We start from the raw sequence: 18,000 nt of genomic DNA, 5'->3' as shown, positions 1-18,000 counted from the left end.
TCAAGCAAATCTCAAAGCAACTCTCCTCTCACATTTACACTAAAGTACCTCATATACATTCCACTGCTCCAGAGCCTGACATGTCACATCCACACACATGTGACAAACATTTCCTGTCCACGGAGATGTGAATGGTGATGGTGGTGATGACATCACTCTGTATGTGAAGGGAAGCTCGCGTTTCTTCACACAGCAGCTCTCCATGTAGTAAGAAAGGATCAAGAATATGGCAAGTGGTCGGCATGGCAACAGGAGTCAGGTGCGCTTGCACGTGTGTGTTGTCTGTGCACACCCTTTGATATTAATGTGTACAGACAATCATCTGTTTGTAAAAAAACAAAGAAAAAACAGATGGATGAAAATATTTACATTTGTGCACGCATGCGTGCGAGGATACATGCATATAGTGCGTGTTTAATGTGATTTTTTTTGTATGCACAAAGCCATCAACACAATTAGCTTTAAGATCAGGAAAAAAGATTAAAGTGCAGAGGTGCAGATTGTGCGCCAAACCCCTCCAGATATGAAGGCGTTAATGTGGTCGTGCGCTCGTGAGGGTTTTCGCGTGGGGGAGGGGACCCCTGCACATCACTGAGTGAGTGAGTGTGTATGGATGGCGTGGGCTTCTCTCCTCCAAACCGCGCAGCATCATCACCACCACTCGGTTTCACAGTAACGTACGCATCATCATCCTCATCCTCCTCCTCATCCTGCTCGTCAAGCTTCTCCGGGCTGAAGGGAGAGAGGGAGCACACATCGCAGGAATAAAGGTGAGCTGGAATATATAACGTGAATAATGTCCGATGTTAGAATCTTTTATTTGAATGCATTAAGACATCATGAGGAGGACACGATGGGCGTGTTCTGCAACCATTTGCTTCACGCAGCAATTAAGATCGATATTGTGAATCAGGCCTTTCTGTGATCCAGTCCAAGTCGTGACAAGATGCCGAACGCTGTGATTTCTAAGAATGAGCGCAGATGTCAGGATGAGGATGAGCAGACAATCGGCTGCTATTTGTGACAGATTTATATTTTAATCCGGCTGTATTTGTGAGCTGTGTAATTGGCCTGTTAGCGACAAGGCCTTTTTTTCCCTTTTTTTTTTTTAAACACAAATGAACATCATGATTTCTGGACTAGAGGCTTAAATATTCTCACATTTAAACAGACTCTTGGATTGATGGTTTTTTGCAGCCCCTTCAGGCATGCTGCTGCTAAAAAACAACAATCTTGACACTAAAACACCAACGTAAATATCATTAATCATCTTGTTGGATATGCCTGAAGAGAAATAATCTTATTTGTCTTGTGATTTGGGGATTTCTGTATCCTTAATGTTGTCTTCTGCTGTCCTGATTATTCATCACGACACTTCACGACTGATATAAATCTCCCAGTGCCTTAATAAGCAGGCGTGCATGTGATGTGATGTGATGGCTATCTGGCCTGCTTGGCCTTGCACACCAGTAGAAAAAAAAATGGTAAACTGATGTCGATTTAAGGGGGAGGAAAATCAAGACAAACAAACAATACATAAATAAATAAAAGGGTTAGCTGAAACCAGGGAGCAATAATCCATCCTCCTCATCCTCAGAGCTGCCTGCTCTTTTTCCACTCACAGGCTTGTTATGTGCTGCTGGCTGCATGGAGCTGTAGAGATGCTGCTGTCAAGTTGACAACAGGGAGAAAATCAGAAAAGTGGGCTTAAAGGCTTCACGCCTTAGTTTATTTATTGAAAAAGAAAATGGAAATTAAAGGAGTGCATGTGTAGCTGACCTGTTGCATAAAATCTATCTATCTATCTATCTATCTATCTATCTATCTATCTATCTATCTATCTATCTATCTATCTATCTATCTGTCTGTCTGTCTGTCTGTCTATTTGTCTGTCTATCTGAAGCACTTTATCTATTTTATTGAGGTCTATTTTTATAATGCACCTACAGAGACTTATTATTCCACTAGCTTTTCATTCTCTGAAATTAATATGGACATTGTGACATAGAAAAACACATGAATAATGAGATGAATAAGTGCTGAATTCTGTTTAGCGTCACTTCTAGGGTCCTGGTATGCCTGAATTATGACTAAAACTCCAAAAATGTCATAAAGTAAAGATGTAAGTTGCAGCAGGAGCAGGTATAAAAACTATGTATTTACTCCTAGCAGACATTCAGAAAAAATAATAATGGCTTTGTAAGACACCTGTGCGGGTAAAATGTGTGCATGTGTGTGTGTGTGTGTGTGTGTGTGCAGGGACTAAAAAACAGCTCTTTTTGTTCTGCATATGCTCATATAATTTTACTCAGTCCTGTGCACGTATGTTCACAAGAGGCAGTGATTTCAGGCTCGTAATGCTCGAGTTGGAGATATTATTAGGTTAGTGTCCTACAGTTTAGCCTGGCTGACCAGGCCTGTGGGGCTCCTTTTCGGTGCCAGTAAATCTGCTCGTCATGCTGATGGTGAGGGATCTGTGTAGCCTTATGACTGGAGGTGATGTAATTAAATTTAACATCCAATATATGTGTTGTATAGAGATGTTCACATACTGTAGCTATATGACTATTACACCATTAGAGTTTATTATGATAAACCTCTTTACGGCAACTAACAGAGATTTTGCCAACTTAAGTTAGAGAATTAAAAGACTCAAGCCTGTAGCTATCTCTGAGGACATGGTTCTCTCGTTCTCAGCATTTGTTTATGTTAATTTGGAGATTTTAACAACCTAAAGTAGTAGTTTTGTCGTGCTGTAATTTCACATTGCAGCTTTTAAAAGCCATTTCTAATATTTTTTTGCCTAAATTAGATTTAGATTTAGATTTGATTGGTTTTAGTCCAAGAATATTAAAATAAAGAAATATATATTTAAGGGATTTGATATGTGGGAGTGTGGTGAAAGCTTTTAAGTAGCATCATGTTGGGAGATACAATTTTCTTTTTGTAGCTTGTCAAAAGATTCTGACCCTTGCACTCAGTGTTTCCTGAGTCTTGCCCTGTGCTGTGTATATGCTGTATACCTGTAGACATTTAAAGCTCTGTCAGCTCGTTGTTACCTGTCAGACCTTGTTTTCGAAACAGGGGTCAAAGGGAACGCCGCGATGATGTCTCTCATTCTCTGTCTGTTGTTTCACTGCGCCACAAAATCAAACTGACATGTTGTTTTTATTGCATGGTCACCCGAGGCACACTGCGTCTTAATAGAAAAAGCATATGAATGTGGGGTATCATCTGTGAACTGCATGAGTCGGTGCCTTATAAATGTTCCTTCATCAGGAGGAGATGTGATACTGCAGCAGACAGGTGACATCTATTTTCCGCCTTCTTTTTCTCAATTTCAAGCCTCATTTGTTTAAGCACACAGCTCCTCTAACTCAGCAGTTGTTCACTTTTCCAATTAAGGAACATTTACAGACTTATTTGATTAATCCTAGAAGTATACTTTGTTGGTTTTCTCCCATATCATTAACGTATTAATGTCAAACCTGACATTTAATCACCTCAGCTATTAAAAAGACACATTTTAGTGCAGTGTGTTGTGAGTCTTAATGACGTGTTAAAATATGTTGATATGAGTTAATATGTGGGATGTTGTGGAATGACATGAACAGTGATGTCATTTTATTTCAAACTATTGTCTGCTCGTGTATGAGCTACATCTGAGTAATGGTCACCTATCGTAGCTTTTCTCTATGAACTTGAACTGAGACATTAAGACATTTTCGCACTAAGAAATAGCCATTAAAAATCACTCTCACTAGCTCACTAATGGCTTGGTGCCTCGCCCTGTTTGGTTAACTGAATGAACATATAGATATATTTTTATATGTATCATATCCAGATGTTAAATATCATTGTAGTCATTTATTGTGTCTTTGTGATCATTGTTTGTCTCTTTGTGGTCATTTTGTGTATGTTTTTGGTCATTTCTGTCTCACTGTGTTCATTTTACATTTATACATATTCATTTGGTGACTGTTTTGGTTGTTTTGTGTTTCTTTGTGGCCATTTTGCATCTGTTTGTGTCATTTTATGTCCCCATGTCATTTGATTGCCTCTGTAACACAAAATCTTACTTCCTTTCATCAGTCCATTCAGGATGGTAAGTAGTTTAGTAATTCATCCATTGTAACGGGTCACCAGAAAGGTGCACTGATGTTTTTAAGCTCCTGTCAAATGCCACTTAAAGCACCTTTCCATTAAACCTACTTCTACATGCTTGAATGATTACGAAAAGGGTTAACACGAGGTTAGCTAATTTATATTCCACTTGTCTCCACAGACATAAGGAGAGCCTGTTGTTGTTGAACCAGGGGTGAACACTTCTTAGAGGTGCATCCTGAACAAACTGAAGCCTCAGCACGTTCAGGTGGCCTCTCCACTACATCTTTGACCACTTTTGCATCTTCAAAACCTCTTTAAAATGGAGGACCAAGGTTACCAAAACCGGACTGCATTCATAAAAGGTGCCAAAGACATTGCTAAAGAAGTCAAGCGCCAAGCATCTAAGAAGGTCGGCCGCTCAGTGGATAGGATGACCGATGAGTACAGCAAGCGCTCCTACAGCCGCTTTGAAGAGGACGATGATGATGACTACCCCATGCAGGGAAGCCAGGATGGAGGCTACTACCGTGGAGACAGCCAGGCAGCCAACGATGATGAAGGCGGTCACAGTGACTCCACAGAAGGTCACGATGAGGATGATGAAATCTATGAGGGAGAGTACCAAGGAATCCCCAGAGCTGACTCAGGCAAAGGCAGCTTGGCTGGTGGCCCGGGCTCGGTGAAAGCTGGTGCTCAGCAGTTCAGAGATATCGGAGTGTCTGAGGCAGAGAGGAGGAAGGACCAGGAAGAACTGGCTCAACAGTACGAGACGATTTTACAAGAATGCGGTCACGGGAAGTTCCAGTGGACCCTGTACTTTGTGCTGGGACTGGCTCTGATGGCAGATGGTGTGGAGATCTTCGTGGTCGGGTTTGTCCTGCCCAGCGCTGAGAAGGACATGTGCCTGTCTGAACCTAACAAAAGCATGCTAGGTAAGACTCTTTGACAGGTGACTGTGTCTCCTGCTTCTTCTGTAGACCTCTGGTTTGCCTGTGTCATGGTGCATTTTATGTTACTAAAAGCACAAGACTGTCTGTTGTCTATTTTTTTTATTGTCAACAAATCTCCACAACCAACAATGAATTCATCCAAGAAGTATTTGCTGTGTATCCAAAACGTTATATAACCTACTCCTCTGAGCCATAAAGCCTCATCGTTGTCCAAAAACTATTATTAAGGACACATTAATGAGCCACACTGTTACACTGGAGAATTACCATGAACACAGGCCCTCCTGCTGCCAAAAACACAAAGTAGTGCACAAATTGTGTATTAATACACAACTTAATATAGTCCCCAACAAATGGACTGTTTACTCCTGGTTGAGTAATGTTTGCAAAAGCTAAGTTAAGAAAATTACTAAACAAACAAAAAAATAAAACAATATATTTGTGACATCTTTTTAAAGGTTTATGTGTTTAATAGAGGAATGGCTTGGGGCTGAGAGGTGGACTAACCTGTTATTGGTTTTGGTGTTTTTGGGGAGTTTGGTGATAATAAGAAAAATAAAGAAATAAAATACTGTCGAGACGCCCCAAGGCCCTTAGATTTCACAGACAGAGTGCAGCAGAAACAAAGAAGACAGGAAAGACTTATATCTGTAAATAAAAAATTCTGCAGTACAATCTGCTCTCTTGCTCTGTTGTAGCAAACACTGATAGTTTGTGTTTACATGTGTAATAGTATCATTTCCGTTGCTCTCTCCACAGGTCTGATTGTATATTTTGGGATGATGGTTGGGGCTTTCCTCTGGGGCGCTCTGGCTGACCGGATAGGCCGTCGGCAGTCTCTTCTCATCTCTCTCTCCATCAATAGCATCTTTTCCTTCTTCTCCTCCTTCGTCCAGGGCTATAGCACCTTTCTGTTTTGCCGGCTCCTCTCAGGTGTTGGGTAAATTGAAAATTACTTGGTGTACATATTTTTTCATCACTTTTTCGACCAATCCAGCAGCAAGGCAAGGGAAACCAAGTCAGTTTTGACATTAACATTATGATTTTAACATAATTTCAGAACAATTTTAACGCAATTACACAAAAGACACATTTCAATAATGTATATCTTTGGAGGAATTATTAATTTCATACTCATCTGAGTATGAAATGAGTAAGTAGAAATACAGTAAATCATCTGTTTTGAGAATTAACCATCCAAAAGCTGTAATCTTTATGTTACACATCAGACTGCACTATTTTGAAAGTAGAAGAAAAGTTATTAATTAAAGATTTCCATTCTTCATTATGCAGCATATCCAGGAGTCTTCACTATTAAAAATGGCAGTTTCTGCTTTAGTGAAGTGGCAAATTGAAACTGAAATCCATTTGTGGTGACTAAATCTATCAGTTTCACTGCAGAGCCTCTGTGAGTTAGTTTTACAACATGATGGAGCAATGCAGCAGAAGCTTTAGTGACCAAACAAAACAAGCAGTGCCGCAAATTAAAGTCTAGAGATTCAAGATGCCTCTACTTGTAAAGAGTTCAATTGCTCTACAGGAGTTTAAAGAAATTCACTCACGGTATGATGTCAGTCATATCCATAATACAGTTCAAAGTAAAGCTGTCTATCAGCACTTTAAAAAAGAACAAGTACAGGATGATGTTAATGTGACCACCTAAACTCTGTGTGCATCTCTTGATCTCTGCTCTTAAACGCAGTTCATCTCTGAGCTCAGTCTGTTTCTGATCTTTGCAGGATTGGTGGCTCAATTCCAATCGTGTTTTCCTACTATTCTGAATTTCTGGCCCAAGAGAAGCGTGGTGAGCACCTCAGCTGGCTCTGCATGTTCTGGATGATTGGGGGGATATACGCCTCTGCCATGGCCTGGGCCATAATCCCACATTATGGTAAGTAAAGTAACCTATAACCTGAATTTATGAGGTAATGGGATTTGTGAGAAATTGGATATTTTTGCAGCAAACAAAGTGTTAACACAACATTTTGAGCTTCAGCTTTGGCGGCAGGATGAGCAGGATTGGTGAAACCCTGCAGCTTTAAGATTCTTTGCTACCAAGCATCTTTCCAGAGGCATTGCAGTGCGGTGACCTCTGACTTCCCCCCGAGGGAGGAAAGACAAGAACACAGTTCATACTGTGTCCCAGCTAGTTAAATGTATATCAGCCTGTCTTTTATAAAGATCTAACCTTATCGGTTAACCTGACTCCCATTTGTAAGACAAAGTCAAAGTGTAAGGTGTGAGCTCACTTCTTCGTGTTGGTGTGTGTTTTTGTCTTCTCAGGATGGAGTTTCCAGATGGGCTCTGCATATCAGTTCCACAGCTGGCGTGTGTTTGTGTTAGTGTGCGCATTTCCATGTGTTGCTGCCATCGCTGCCCTCAGTGCCATGCCTGAGAGCCCACGCTTCTACCTGGAGGTTTGCAGATGTTCTTGTTTGACAGTATTAGCTGGGTTTGCTCATACATGAGTTTTAATCAGAGCCGTTTCTTGCTTTATGCGGACTCTATGGATGCATAGGGCCCCCAAGCTGCAAGTTCAGCCTCTAATTATTTTGGGAGAATTAAAAGTTAAGTTTAAAGGTTATAAGCCAAACTAAGGTATGATAGGGAAGCTGTGACTGTGTCTGTCAGCTTGAAGCGGCCTTGGTTTTAACTAACAAAGTCAAATGTTAATTGTTTTCAGCAAAGAAGAAGTGTTCTGTATGCTTAAAGATACATCGAAAAGACATAGGTACATATACATACACAATGTGACGTTTACTTTTTTTCAAACAGAACGGCAAACATGATGAAGGCTGGATGATTCTGAAGCAAGTTCACGACACTAACATGAGAGCAAAGGGATACCCAGAGAGGGTGTTTTCTGTGAGTATTTCTGCCATAATATTGTCATATTAAGCTCAGAAACAATACTCCGTACCACATCCCCACAGCAGGCAATCCAAATGTAGTTTTTTTGATTAAGTTTTTTACGCCTTCATGAGACAACTGACAGTGATGACAGGTAAGGAGGACAGAGAGACTGGAAACGACAAGAAACAAAGGTCACTGGCTGTTAGTGGACGCTTAACCCAGCTTGAACCGCTTTCACGTGGGATCACGGCCATGTGACCTTTCCAACATACACTGTATTCTAGCAAAAGCATAAAGAAATTAGCTGCTATTTGATACGTGAATGAAATTCTGACTTCCAAAAATCTGAACAATTAATCAGCTCCATAGAAATAAAGGCTTCTATGTTATGTACCTATCTGTTGTGTCGAGGGAATGAGTCCTATCCTCGGTAACCTCAGTTACCATAGTAATGATGGAGAAAGAAAGAATGGTGCCCGCTTTCTTAAAGCATACAGTTGCTCTGTCTCAAGGAGAAGAAGTCAGTGTCTCCCAAACAATCTAAGATTTCAACACTTTCCCTACAGTGACCTGAGGACATGCTTGACCCTGTGTAAACCCCATATGTGCCATGCTAGAACAGAAAATTCCCTCACACATGTGGTTAAAGGTAGAACACTTTTAACCACATTTCAACCGCATTTTGCAAAAGTTATATTTTATTAAAACACGTGGTTTTCAGGAAGGCTTTTCAGAAACGCCACGTGGTGGTTTAGAAAACTCAGTGGTTACCATGGAATTTCATTCCCTGACATCTGGCTAAAGGCATGCCTGTGAATGTGTCTTTCATCCAAGGTCACCACAATTAAAACGGTGAAGCAGATGGATGAGTTAGTCGACATTGGCACTGATACTCCAGTCTGGCAGCGCTACAGACTGAAGATTATGAGCCTCTCCCAACAGGTGAGTGAACAAAACTGCATGGTTAAAACTATATCAGCATATATCATTTCTTTAATCTGGGATTTGTTTGAACAACTAGATTTGTTGTTGTGCAGTTAGTCCTGAACCTGAACTGTAACCAAGTTTTAGCATGATATAAAACACTCCTGAGATTATATCTGAGAGCATTTCTTCTTTAAAAATGCATAGTTATTGCAGCAGAGTATGAAGCTGTGACCTTTTACAGTTTGGGGCAAGCCTTTAAAAGGCTCTGGTGAAGCTGGACACAAACAGTATGGATGGAGGCGTAGGCGGCAGCAAGTACAGGAGTAGCTAATAGGTTTAAAATGTCACATTTGTTATTAATTATTTTGACTTCTTGACCTTCATCTGACATTATGAAAGAATTAAAGGGAAATTGCTGCTGCTTTTTGTCTCGTAAAATTTAATTTTGTGAAACAAACTCACAAATGTTTTGGTTCTTGCTTCTTGTGTTAGCATTTGACTTTCTCGTGTTTAAACTGCTCCAGGCTGAAACTTTACAAGCCTTGTGCCTGATTTGAACTTGTAATCAGCCTACGTTCTGCTTTACGCCTACACCCTCCATTTTCTTCTGAATCTGTTGCTTCACCACCAGCTTAATGGCTACTGAATAATCTCAGTCTTAAAGTTGAAGCTTTCTTTTTAAAAGCTGTATGTTTTCTTGTCCACCTGACAGATACGGAACAACATTCTCGCCTGCTTCAGCCCAGAGTATAAACGGACAACTTTCATGCTCATGGCTGTTTGGTTCACCATGTCTTTCAGGTAAACTAGAGACTCCTTTGCAATACGGTGAAAAACATTCACTTCTTTGGCTTCTTTCATTTGTTCTAACTCTAAATATGTTGCAGCTACTACGGTCTGACGGTGTGGTTCCCTGACATGATCAAGTACATCCAGAAGCAGGAATATGAGTCACGCACAAAGACCTTCAGTAAGGAACGAGTGGAGCATGTCACTTTTAACTTTACCCTGGAAAACCAAGTGCATCGCCAAGGACACTACTTCAATGACAAGTAGGTGTTTTGTAAGCTGCAGTTTTTTTATTGTAGTTAAACAGATGTGGATTAGTCAGTCCACTCATCCCTCATGAACAACTTGACTCAACAATAAAGCACAAGAACAGAACATTTGGCAGATATACAAAACTAAAACTATGAACCTGTAACCCGCTCACCAGGTTCCTCAACCTGAAGATGAAGTCCATGGTGTTTGAAGACTCTGTGTTTGAGGAGTGCTACTTCGAGGACATCACCTCTACACACACCTTCTTCAGAAACTGCACTTTCATTGCAAGTTTGTTCTATAACACAGGTAAATATGAATGGAAATTCACCAGACTTTATCATTTAATCTATAAAATACCAAAATGTTTTGCTTGTTTTGTCCCAACAAAGGTCCAAAACCCAAAGATATTAAATCTAAACCTGCAATAATTCATTTTTTGGCCACTTAGGGGAAGCACAACAAGCTGAAGACACAACAATGACATATTATCACCACAATTGCGTGTTTGCGATTAACGCATCCAGCAGACATGGCACAAAATTAATATGAATTCTTAGTTGTATGTTTCCAGCCATCCCATCCCTCCTTTTAGCTCTGTTTTGGTCTCCACCACCTCCTGAGGGGATATCTGTCTAAATGCTGCACTGCGTTCAGCAGCTAGTTGTTAAACTTTGTCTGTCTTCCTCTTGGTGCTGAGTAGGGAGCATAGAGTGGGTTTGTCAGAGCTCTTTTCTGTTGAAAACAGCTGCTTGCTGCATCTAGAAAGAACCCTGATGAGAGCAGTGAGCCAAAGCAGTAAAGTCAGGCCTTGAAACCAAAGCAATGAGTGAAAAAACATTAAAACGCCCTGTAGAGTCTGGTGATAATTATATTTGAGTGTCTCCAACATAGTTGATTCATTGTAAGTATAGGAATATTGATTATTGCAGCTTTAAAGTGATATAAAACAGAGAAAAACAGCTTTAATAACACTAGATTTACTTTTTGTAATGATCACTGCACTGCTGCTGAGCAAAAACATAGATTTTAGATTAAACATTAATTCTAATTAGTTCTATCGCAACCCAAAGTAAAAATAGAGAAAAGTTAAAACACAGTAGTTCATCAGCACTGCAACCATAGAAACAATCTGTTGCTAGTATCCCAGGGTTACGATGCTGCAGAAGTGTTACCGTAGCAACATAAACAAATCCAGCCCAGGCTTTTTTGACAGGAGAGAGCAGATGGCTGCAAAAACACAGCTTAATTATTGAGAAAAACAGATGTATGAATGCGTTAAAAGGATAATCACAATTTAAGCTCTTCTTAGACTCGACACAGGACAAACTCATCATTTGCATCTCGTCCTGCTTTATTTTGTTTCTGAATATCAGCTCCTAAAGCAAATATGAACTACAACTTATCTTATACAGTCTAGCTCATCTAAATGTAAATGCCTCATATAATAGTGTGTAACTATGCCCAAAACAATGCACAAAAGGATCATTTATTTGTTTATGTGGAAGCTGTAGTCCTTGGCGGGCTTTTTGCTCTATGGTTTGGATTTCCTCTTGTGCTTTCAATAAACATGTCAGTGTCTGCCTGAGAAAATATGTGCAGAAGCCATAACTCTGCTGACATAAGCCTTAAATCACAACATCTTCACTTCCAGAGCAGCTGCTTTTACAGCAGCACTAAGTTCTCATCTCTCAAAGCCAACAATACATTCTTTTATGTTTATGTCATTTGTGCATCTAAAATTTTATGATCATTCAGCACTTTCATGCCCGACTCCCCTTAAAAAAAGCTGTTATTGGTATGGAAGCAATTTCACCAGTGTCATCAGAAAATCTAATCATGTCGTTTGTGCGGCTTCAGGCAGCAAAGTATAAAAAAAGAAGAGTAGTAAGAGAGCTGGTGACCTCAAGGAAACGCGGTTTTGATAGACAATGCAACCTCTTCTGACCTTTTCTATGTTTTTCCTGTTATTTATTTTTTCCACAGTGATGGATATTGTTTTTATGTCTATTGTGTGCCTGGAAGGAATTTTGATTCAAAACAGCTACTACAAGATCGGTTATGTGCTGACTGTGCAAATGTCCCATTTCCTTTTGTTGAGAGATCATTCTCTCTCTATGTTTTAGGAAAACAAATAATTTATGCAAATGAGTGCTGTAGCTTTGGTTTCACAAGTGGGGGAGGACAAAATGAAATTAGATGTTCTTCAAGCAAAAACAAAAAAAAATGCCATGTAAATCTTTGTATTTTTCATCTCTAACCCTACTTATAGTCATCTGAATTATGTACCCGTACTACAATCTTTGCTATAATGAGCACTGGGCTTCACTTTCAGAATCTCTACTGTAGATTTAATTATTTAATTACTGATATTACACTTTTTTAGCCCTGACGAATCTCTGCAGTCCTCCCGCAGGCTGCACACAGCTCTAACAACCTCTGTAAACAGACCTACCGTGCCTGAGGCGAAACCCAGGGCAAAAAAAAAAGGTTGAGGATGAGAGTACTATCAGTACTATCACCTCTCTGCTCTGCATTTTGTCAGGAAACACTGAGATTTGAAAAAGTTATTATAATTTTCAAAAATGAAACATTTCTATCAACCAACACCTCAAGCATCATGACTTTTTATTTTTTATTCTAGTATCTCAGAGCAGTAACACTGTCTTATCTCTCTTCCATCAGATTTGTTCAAATACCGGTTTGTTGACTGTAAACTGGTCAACAGCACGTTCCTCCACAACAAGGAGGGCTGCATACTCGACTTCAGTGACGACTTCAACAATGCCTACATGATATACTTTGTTAACTTCCTCGGCACGTTGGCTGTGTTGCCCGGCAACATCGTGTCGGCTCTATTAATGGACAAAATTGGACGTTTAAGGATGCTGGGTAGGTAAATCTAATCAATGCAGATGCTTCACTTATAAACACAGACGCTGTTTAAGTTAATGTAATTGTCGTCCGTCTCTCCAGCGGGGTCCAGTGTTATATCTTGTGTCAGCTGTTTCTTCCTGATGTTCGGCAACAGTGAGTCAGGGATGATCGCCCTTTTGTGCCTGTTTGGTGGCATCAGCATTGCCTCGTGGAACGCCCTGGACGTGATAACAGTGGAGCTCTATCCCTCAGATAAAAGGTAACTAGATGCACTGGCTCATGTCTGTTGCAGATTTTCTGTGTGGAGGATGATCCTGCAGAACCGTACAGGTGCAGTTCTTTCTGTTGCTTGGTGATCACATGATGTGTCCTTTAATAAGAGGACTTACTACCATCATACATGCTCTGATGAAGACTTCAGGTTGATTGCAAACAGGTGCAAATAAACTTTTCAAAAGCAAATAAGTGTGTCTTCCTGTCAAATATGGTTTGAAAACTAAACTTCTAATAATCTTTATACATATACATCCATCCATTTTTATCATTTATTGACTTATTTTTATGGGTTATTATGAAAAGTTGAGTTGTGTTACAGCACATGAACCTTATTTGTATAGAGGAAAAAGGTCCTTTTTAAAAAAAAGGTAATGTTTGTATAAGAAGTTTTCTTGTCTGACATGTTGTTTCATCACCACAACATCTTAGTGTCTTATAAGTCTTTGTGGGATGGACACTCGTATGTACATGACACATAAACAAATCCAAACTATAGGAAACAATTAAAGTAGTAGTAGTGATCAGTATTATAAAAAAGTGATTGTGTTTGTCCTTCTTGTCTTGTGTTCAGGACCACAGCGTTTGGCTTCCTGAACGCCCTCTGTAAGCTGGCGGCCGTCCTTGGCATCAGCATCTTCCAGTCCTTTGTTGGCATCACCAAGGCCGTCCCCATCATATTCGCTGCTGGTGCGCTCGCTGCAGGTAGTTTCCTTGCAACAAAGTTGCCTGAAACACGAGGCCAAGTGTTGCAGTAAAACCAATGACCAGCAGTGGGCAGCAGAGTACAGCTGGAGTGTGTGTTTGACAACTAGAGCCCGAACATCCCTGAGAGCTTCAGCACTGCCCGTCACACACCAACAGAACAGACTGCCATCCCCATTGTAAGCCCAGAATCCTTTGAAACATGGATAGCATCATTCAAAGTCACAGTGATTAAGAGAAAAGCACACAGATGCAGAAACAAAAACCTGTGTTATTCTAACTTCATCTTGACGATAACACTTTCAGCTGCACTGTCAGGTTCTAAAAACATCAGATCTTTTTTAAAAGTGGGTGACGCAGTATAAAACGTGGTGTGCAGTCAGGATAAAATGTTCATTTCTGGCCCACAGATTTACAATATCAATAGAGAAGACAGAGAAGTCAAATGAAGAGATCACACTAAAAAAAAGCCATTTGGGGGGGACGTGAGAAGGTTTAGTCTCTGTGTGTGGTTGATTCTTAAAATATGATTGCAGTGTCCTTCTTTCTTGTCTGTCCTCGACCTCAGTGACTGGCTTCTGCTGCTTTTTAATTTGCTTTTGTGCTATAGTTCACTTCACATTTCCACTCCGACTGATTCTTCTGCTTGATAAGTTATATTCTTTGAAAGTTCAGGGTGAATACATTTTACTCTAAAAGCACCCAAGCCCCTAGTTCACTGCCTATGACTGCCAGACCTGCTGAGAGCTCCTTTTTTTCTACCAAATAATACGAAGACATTCCAGTGAGGCTTGATTTATTCAGAAGCTGAGAATTAAATGTTCCTTTGTCCCTGCATAAATCCAGTCTGCTCCTCTAATTACAGCCTCAAAAACACAGACAGGTGAAGGAAGATGCATTTCACAGGATTCTCTGCTCTAAATGGGACTAGTTTGATCCAGCTCCTCGGTGTTCAGTGTTACACTAATGTTTTTCCCTCCCTGTTGTTGAACCATACAGCTGCGGCAGTGTGATGATGTTCATGCCTGCAACACAGGAACATCTGTGGGACGGATTTTGGTCAAGTGCTAAATGTGAGAGTAGATATGTTGGTGTAACATTTGCCTAAATTAGTCGTATGAGTGGGATTGCATGTTTGTATCTTTGTTACGTGAGATGAGAGAGAAAGTGTCTGATTTATTTGTTTAAACTCCGTCATTTCATGCGAATCAGTGCAGCCACGTGGACCACATTTTACTGAGCAGATTATTTTAGGCTTATTTAGAAATAATTCTATTAGAACTCATGCAGTAGCTCAGGTGTGGTGAAATGTTTGGACCACGTTTACAGCTGGTGTTATGTTTTAGCTCCACTGAACACCAAATTATTGTACATGTAGGTTAATTTTCTGATATTTCCATCTCCATCCCATGTGCATAGCTGCAGTTATTAGCCTTAATATAAAAACAAGACACAAAACAAGTACAACAGCTAGTTGTTGCAGAGATTAGAACCACATTCACTGTATTTCTTAGCAGTTTTCCTCAGTGTTCATAGAGAACGAAAGCTCAAATTAACTTATTTTTTGGTTTGTCAGGCTCAAAGCATACAATCAATGCAGTATCCTTTTCTTAAATTTGTGTTAATGCCTCTTAAAGGTCATTATGTGACTTCATTATACTCATAAGCACAAATTAAACAGGACCAAAAGAAGAATCGGTAAGAAAAGAGTCCTATTGATCTGGCAGTGCGGCACAAAAGGAAATCTGAGAAATCACTTTTCTAATTTCATTTTAAGGGCTCCTGTTCCTGTCATTCCTATACTGCATCCACTGTGTTCCTGTATGATACCTCTTAACATAGCCTGTAAGGATAACTCAAGTACACAGAAATAAGACTTTGACCTAAATTGGACACAATCACTCTACAGTGGATTGTAAATTGAGTACTATTATTTATACATATCACTACTTCGGTATCATTTCTCCAAAGGTGTACATCAATATGTGTGCTGACAATCAGTGAGTGAGTACATGGGTGTTGCTGCTGCCCGGTAGAGTATGTTATTTGACCTAAAGACGTCCTCTGGATTGTGTGTGTGTGTGTGTGTGTGTGTTCAAGGGTGTTGTCCTTTGAGAGTAGAATGACAATGTAACAAAAAAAAACTCAAAAAACACACACTTCAGAAGAAAACGGATCATCTTTGCTGTAGGAGTTTGTATGTGAGCGTATCTGTGTGTGTGGGTATGTATGTGTGTACACATGAGAGAGACTTCAAAAGAATAATTAGACACTATGATGAGACAGACAAGAAGATTGACGCCACTCTCATGTCTGTGTGTTAAGTATGGAGTTGGAGCAAGGAGGTGATAAGCTTAGCTTAGCATACATACTGGAAACAGGGGGAAACAGCTAGCCTGGCTCTGTTTAACAAAATCAAAATCAGGGGGCGGTCGGTAGTGTAGTGGGTTAAACGGCCGCCCCGTGTGTGGAGGTTATAGTCCTCGCTGCAACTGGCTCCGGTTCGAATCCCGCATCGGATGGCCATTTACTGCGTGTCACTCCCCCTCTCTCTGCTTCCTGTCTATCTTCCGCTGTACTATCAATAAAGGCATAAAAGGCCCAAAAAAAAAGTATTTATGCTAAGCTACGCTAATCACCTCCTGCCTCGAGTTATTGTGCTATGCTAAGCTATCAGCCTGCTGGCTTCATGTGTAATGTGCAGGCATGAGAGCAGTACCAATCTTTTCATTTAACTCTTAAAAAGAAAGCGAATAAGAGCGTTTCCCATAATATCGGACTACTGCTGTCAAATCAAGATCAAGGATCAAGTCTCTTGTTGTTTGTCTTCAAGTCTTGTGCGTATTTAATGAACAAACGTGTCCTGTCTTGTTCATGTTGGAGAGACTGGATGTGTCATTAACGTGCGGACATGTATGTTTATGTGTGTGTATGTGTGTGTATAAGCTGACTCGAAATCGTCTGTCACATATTTTTCTACTTTTTTCTGTTGCGGTGTTTTCATCCCTGTGATGAATACAGCTCAGTTGGGGACCACGGAAATATATTTACACTATGAGAAGAAAAATCAAACAAACAACCTAATGCAATATATGCAGTATAGAATATAATGTTTTGTTCTTCATAATAGACTCGGGTGCTCTTTTGCTGACACAGTTCAGTCTTTAAAACAATCCCATCTAAGATAGCCAGTCTCAGAGATAATGTGCGGTCTGTTCTCTGCTTAGAAATATGGAAAACATCTTAAATTCACAAAGACGACTTCACCCCTAATCCTTCTGTATTCAACCGATCGTGACGCATGTTTGTATCGTATTGTCTGACTTCTTGGACGTCCTGTATGCCAGCTGTTTTTGTCTAAAGCAAGAACTAGTGTTTTCATTGTTGTATGATGACATAGATTTGTTGCTTGCAGTGATTGTTCTTAATCAAAGTGGGGTTAAAATTGGTGAAACTTGAGTATGTGTTCTGAAAGTAAGTTAGTGGTGACTGTGCTCCTTGTTTACCTTGGACCCAGGTAACTCTTTTTTTTTTATATATATATATGCCTGAATTTCTGAGGAGGACGCTTGTAATCGTGCAATTCATCTTGTCAGAGAGGTACAAGATATGGCCGGAAAAGGGCAATATGCTTAGGCAAAGGGAGCTGAAAAAGTGCATAAATTGTGTACAAAAAGCACAATTTGACAAAAACTTGTTTGTCCATATGAGTCTGTTTAAAAGAGGGAAGCACAAGCAATAAAGTTGAGGCTTTCCCAGATTCAGAAAACAGGAAGTCAGAGTTAAATCCAAAAAGACCACGATTTATCAACTCATCAAAAGAGCCCCCTCGGTCAAATTGAAGCTCCTGTCCAAAATGTAAAAGTTTACTATTAATGTTACTATGTGTAGAATTTTCATTCTATATATATATAAATATATGTATAAACTATCAAAAGGGTCACTGGTTTGAGTTTTATCTATGATGACGTCATTGATATGGGATGTTAAATAAATAAAGCGAACACCAGTCTGAAGACTTCCCTTAATGATGGCGGTCTGATTAAGGGATGGAGGATTTTTTATGGCATGGTTCCCGTCTTCTCAACTCTTCAGAGCACACGGATCAACCCTGAAACAAAAGGACCGACCCATGCCAGTAAACAACTCCTTCAGTTGCAAAGAGCTGCAAAGAATCCTTTGCCGTAGTTTGGACTGAAGTATTTTATGTTTGCGTTTTCTTTAGTTTGACTCTGACCTGTTAATTAAATGATTAAAGTTCTACTCT

General features: G+C 40.0%; 1 protein-coding gene across 1 annotated transcript; it reads left to right on the top strand.

Annotated features, from left to right (window-relative positions):
• Positions 1–570: 570 nt before the first annotated feature.
• On the top strand, positions 571–16,150 carry LOC104931627 (synaptic vesicle glycoprotein 2A). The gene is made up of 13 exons (XM_010746674.3): positions 571–770; positions 4,286–5,039; positions 5,817–5,997; positions 6,797–6,948; positions 7,341–7,474; positions 7,833–7,922; positions 8,745–8,852; positions 9,550–9,638; positions 9,725–9,889; positions 10,054–10,187; positions 12,564–12,770; positions 12,855–13,014; positions 13,603–16,150. The coding sequence occupies exons 2-13, from the start codon at positions 4,427–4,429 to the stop codon at positions 13,784–13,786; spliced, it is 2,217 nt and encodes a 738-aa protein (XP_010744976.1). The 5' UTR covers positions 571–770; positions 4,286–4,426; the 3' UTR covers positions 13,787–16,150.
• The last annotated feature ends 1,850 nt before the right edge of the window (positions 16,151–18,000 follow it).

Source organism: Larimichthys crocea, chromosome XIII, assembly GCF_000972845.2.
Source record: "Larimichthys crocea isolate SSNF chromosome XIII, L_crocea_2.0, whole genome shotgun sequence".
NCBI classification, from domain to species: domain Eukaryota; kingdom Metazoa; phylum Chordata; class Actinopteri; family Sciaenidae; genus Larimichthys; species Larimichthys crocea.
Note: the sequence above shows the minus strand (reverse complement) of the source record. Positions and strands in the feature narration are given on the sequence as shown.

Excerpts from the sequence above, each read along its gene's own strand:
- LOC104931627 (XM_010746674.3), top strand. The coding sequence starts at position 4,427 with ATGGAGGACCAAGGTTACCAAAACCGGACTGCATTCATAAAAGGTGCC. Across the intron at positions 7,475-7,832 it reads GCCCACGCTTCTACCTGGAG|AACGGCAAACATGATGAAGG; the intron begins GTTTGCAGATGT and ends TTTTTCAAACAG. Across the intron at positions 9,890-10,053 it reads GGACACTACTTCAATGACAA|GTTCCTCAACCTGAAGATGA; the intron begins GTAGGTGTTTTG and ends CCCGCTCACCAG.